The 4668-nt window shown below is 37.0% G+C and overlaps 1 protein-coding gene across 1 annotated transcript in view; it reads right to left on the bottom strand.

Moving 5' to 3' along the window:
- The window catches only part of LOC107689949 (ribosome biogenesis protein BMS1 homolog), a 22181-nt gene that overhangs the window by 3157 nt on the left and 14356 nt on the right, over positions 1-4668 (bottom strand). Inside the window, exons 18-22 of the mRNA XM_016488136.1 lie at positions 3155-3213; positions 2895-3017; positions 2610-2757; positions 975-1150; positions 722-883 (exon numbers count right to left, since the gene is read on the bottom strand). Coding sequence (XP_016343622.1) covers positions 722-883; positions 975-1150; positions 2610-2757; positions 2895-3017; positions 3155-3213 — 668 coding nt within the window. The remainder of the gene's footprint in view (positions 1-721; positions 884-974; positions 1151-2609; positions 2758-2894; positions 3018-3154; positions 3214-4668) is intronic.

Here is a 4668-nt window from a genome sequence, read left to right as displayed (position 1 = left end):
TACATATATGTATATATACATATATTTTTCTCTTCTACATTTTTTTCTACATAAAAAGCTTTCTTGATGTCATAACATTGTATGAAAAACTTGCTTTATTATTTTTGGATGAACTATTTCTTTGCTGGTTAATTAATAGACCAGGATCCTCACAAAAAGACAGAAGATCCAATATAGACCAGGAACCTCACAAAAAGACAGATGATCCAATAGAGTGTGAGAATGACCAAAGAATGGGAGAGTTATGGGCTCTTAACCTTGCGATCCTTTGAGCAACTTGTCCAAGTAATTACTGTTTTGTAACTGAATAAAACCTTTTAGTTGTAAGAATGAATACACCCAACCTCTAAAGGAATGATTAAAAAAAGTCTTGCTGATTAAATGACGATTATGATTAAAAACTCTTTATTACTTTCTCATGTCAATGCCTAGCACATCTTGGAACAAAGTGTTGGAGAAGAAATTGATTAAAAATGTAGCCCCTGTGTCATCTTTCAGACAGGAGGATTTCAAAGGGGATTGGTAAAGAAATTATCCAGCAAGCAGTCTTGGTATTTGCCAGGGACACGGATTAAAGAAATATATTTTGCACTCTGGAGGCTTCCTTGGTGGATTAACTTTAGACTAATAGTGGATATTAAAACCGTCTTTGTGTAATGACAGTAAAAAAGCTCACTGGAGTTACAAAGGCATGACATATGTAAAACAGAGATGGACTCACCTTTTTCTCATGGGGCTCTCGTACGACAGCCGGTCTCTGCAGGTCCCGTGGGGTTTTGCTTTTGGCCTGCATCTGTTTGGGTTTGTTCTTGAAGGGGAGGGCCTTTTGCAGCTCTTTGGGGATGTGGAGGGGGTTGAAGTGTCGAACTTGCCTCACAATCGGCTGCAGGGATTCAAAGACAGAGTGGACGATGAAAAGGACAACAGTGAACAATAAGTAACTGGTGACTCAACTTTTCTGTAAGAGGGCTTACCTTGTACAGTGAGTCCTGGTTCGGTTTGTTGCGGATACCCAGGTCGTGTTTAAGCTGTCCAAGGGTCCTCATACCTGCCCATGTGTCCTTCTGTCCAACCGGCATCAGTAGAGATGTCACCGGATTATACAGCTGAGGAACCGAGGCCGGATACCAGGAACGCAGGAACACAATATCTACAGAGACACATTCATTTAAAATTTAGGGCTGCAATATTTGGCAAAAAAAAAAAAAAACTTTGAGTTTAAAAAATATTGTGTTTGTGATTTGAATTGCAAATGTGATAAGGATTTAACATCTTAAATTGCTGGTGCAATTAGTTAAAAGAACCAAAAACAGTATGAAGTTTCCTAAACTCCAAACAGGATTTCTGGTCCACTTTTTCCTCATTTCCCTTTTTTTTTCCTCCCTACCCGGATAACCTTATTGAGCAAGGATGCATTAATTTGATCAAAAGTGACATTAAAGACTTTCATAATGTGACAAAAGATTTCTATTTAGAATAAATGCTGTTCTTTTGAACTTTCTATTTAATCAAATATTCCTCAAAAATATGTATCAAGGTTTCCACAATAATATTAAGCAGCACAACTGTTTAACTGGAGTCATGAATGCTGAAAATTCAGTTTTGCCATCAAAGGAATAAATTAAAATATAACAAAATATAAAACAGTTATATTAAAATTTAATTATATTTCACAATATTATTGTGATATTACACAATATTATAATTTTACTGTATTTGTTATCAAACAAATGCAGCCTTGGTGATCAAAAACCTTTTTTAAAATCTTACAGACTTTTGAACGAGTGTGTACAGAAAGGTATATTATATTATTTTAGTATAATGCTAAATTAGTATTGTTACTATTGATAATAAAAAATAATAATAATAAACTGTTGTTATTATGATAAACTGTTGTTCTTATGACTGTTAATGAGTATTAGTAGTATTAGTAGTAGTAGTAGTAGTAGTAGTAGTAGTAGTAGTAAACATAAAAACTATATATCCTTAGTAGGAAACTGAAGAAAAACATTTCTGTTTCATTGCAAATGCAGTGAAATTGGATTTGTATAATAAATTTGTAGTTGCCAAAATGTTTGAAATGATGCAAAACGTGAGTGTTTTGCTTGTGCTTGGATAAAGCTATTTGTAGCATAATACAGAAAGCAGAGTGATGCACCTTCACTTTGAAACACATAGTTAAAACATACTCGTATTTTGATTAATTCGCAGCCTTTTGCGGTTTAATAACTGCACAAGCCAATAACATGATTCCGATTTATTATTCAGATTAATTTCGCAGCCCTAATATAAACAATCATCATCTAATAAAAGATGCAGTAGACCTAATAAGCCTCAAATACGCAAACTGCCTCACTGCAAGATTTTCCACATGCCTGTCTCTCCAGAGAGGAGCATAATCAGCAATAATACCCCTCCATTTTAACAAGGTGGTTGTTTATGTACAACAGAGATTCTTGGGAGTCATTACATTTGCAGAGTTTTCTGATAAATAAAGCACACTGAACTCCCTTAGCACAGCTCATTATATAAAATTCTAATAAATAAATACTGTGGTAAAAACTGCAGCAACAAAAATATTTATAAATAGAAAAACAAGTCTGACTCACCACTCATCAGTAGTCTGTCCTCAAACGTGGCTCTGAAGGCGCCCAGCGGGGTCCGCAAGGCTTTCTTTATCTGCCCTTTAATGCCACTGACTGTGCGGATGGACGCACCCTCAAACTTTGCAACCTCCAAGACAGTGTTAAACATACCCTTGGAGTTGGAAAAAAAAAAAAATTTATAACCAAAGATGAGAGGGTCCAATTATTCAGAGAGAGCACGAAGTGTATATTTCTATAGTTCCCTGGTGTGCTGTGCTGTTACGCTCCTGATTTTGCAGGACTCCCTACCTGGATAAAGCAGGTGTTCTTAAAGATTTTATAAGGGTATCCAATCAGTTTGAGCTTCTTCACAATTGTAACTGATTTGTCCAGGTCCAGAACCACTCCTGTGGCTGCGATGCGGAAACTGGCCTGAGGGGAAATAAGATAGGATGAGTCCAAGAAAAAAAGAGAAGCCTTTCATCTGGCTGTGGTTGTCGGACCTGGGACTCGGACTGAAGCTGTGACCCAGGCTATTCCTGTGCTCTCATCATATGCTGGTGTCTTACCTTAATACCTCCGACTGTCTGCACAGCCAGGAAGCCTGTACCCTGGGGTGTTATAGGCCCTGTACAAGAGTAGAAAAAGAAAGAGTGGAGTGTGCATGAGATGACAAGAAAGAGAACTGAGAAACACAGTAGAACTTCACAAATAATCGAATAAACTGACAGTCAGCAAGCTTGTGCCGAACTGCTCAAGTATTTGCACATTGTTCATTTCTGTGTTTTGATGCTGCTAAATGATTCACATGTTGTTTTAGTTGTTTGACCTACATAAAGATTATATATATATATTATTACGGATGCACCAATATTAAAATGCCCATAAGTTGATAATTATTTTCATGGACAATAATCAATAAATCAATAACTTATAATTAAACTGAAAATAAATTTATGGCATAGATTTGCCCCCTCAAAATAAAAGAAGTATTATTACAGATGGACCACTATTAAAATTCCAATAAGCCAGTAATTACATTAATGTAAAGTAATCCATAAATAAACAAAATTATATACTATGTTTAATTAAACAGAAAATAAAGATATATATAAAAAACTAAAGATTTAAGTTTTAAAAAATCGATTTAAATGATGCAAGTGAATTTTAGACATCACAACATTTTGTACAGTATGAAAATGGACATTAATTTTTAGATTTACTAAAGATTACATTACACAGTGTTATTACATTTATATCGGTGTTTTAAATATTAAAGGGGTCATATGATGCGATTTAAATTTTTCCTTTCTCTTTGGAGTGTTACAAGCTCTTGGTGCATAAAGAAGATCTGTAAATTTGCAAAGACTAAAGTCTCAAATCCAAAGAGATATTCTTTATAAAAGTTAAGAGTCAGCCACGCCTACCTAAAACGGCTCGTTCTAACACGCCCCCACATATCTACGTCGCTATCTGGGAAGATTTGCATAACGCCGCCCAAATGTTCACGCAAAGAAAGAAGGTGTAACTTTTATTCTCGTTGTAGTTTTGTTGTTTCCGCTGCCATGTCGTAAAGACGCTGTGTGCTTCGTTTTGAAAGCGAAACTACTTTGTTTGGTCTTCTAAAAGAGGACGATATCTGCTTCATCATGCCTGGAGCTGATCCGTGCTGGTTGCTGAGGAAATACTACAACTTTGTGCTGTCGATCGCCGGATCGGCTTTCACCGTGGAAGAAGCGGAGTCCAGCCCGGAGTCGTCAAATGCTTTTCCGGACACTCCTTCGTCGAAATCGCCGGCCGCGCCGTTCTCAAGCCTGCGCCTCTGCTCACTCTAACCCTCCCGCCGTTCCTCACGCTAGCCCCCGGCCTCTGCTCACTGTAGGCCACCGTTTGTGACGCTATTTCGTTGTGAAAGCGAAACTACTTTGTTTGGCCTTCCAAAAATGGACACGACTAGAAATCAGTGGTTAAATTGTATTTACAACACTGTTCCAGAACACTTCAACCCAAATATTCAGATGTGTGCAGCACATTTTATGGAGAACCGTTTCCTGATCCTGGTAGAGTAGACTACAATGCCGGC

The sequence above is a fragment of the Sinocyclocheilus anshuiensis genome, unplaced genomic scaffold (assembly GCF_001515605.1).
Source record: "Sinocyclocheilus anshuiensis isolate Anshui unplaced genomic scaffold, SAMN03320099.WGS_v1.1 scaffold1541, whole genome shotgun sequence".
Classification (NCBI taxonomy): domain Eukaryota; kingdom Metazoa; phylum Chordata; class Actinopteri; order Cypriniformes; family Cyprinidae; genus Sinocyclocheilus; species Sinocyclocheilus anshuiensis.
This window is presented reverse-complemented; position numbering and strand designations above follow the sequence as displayed.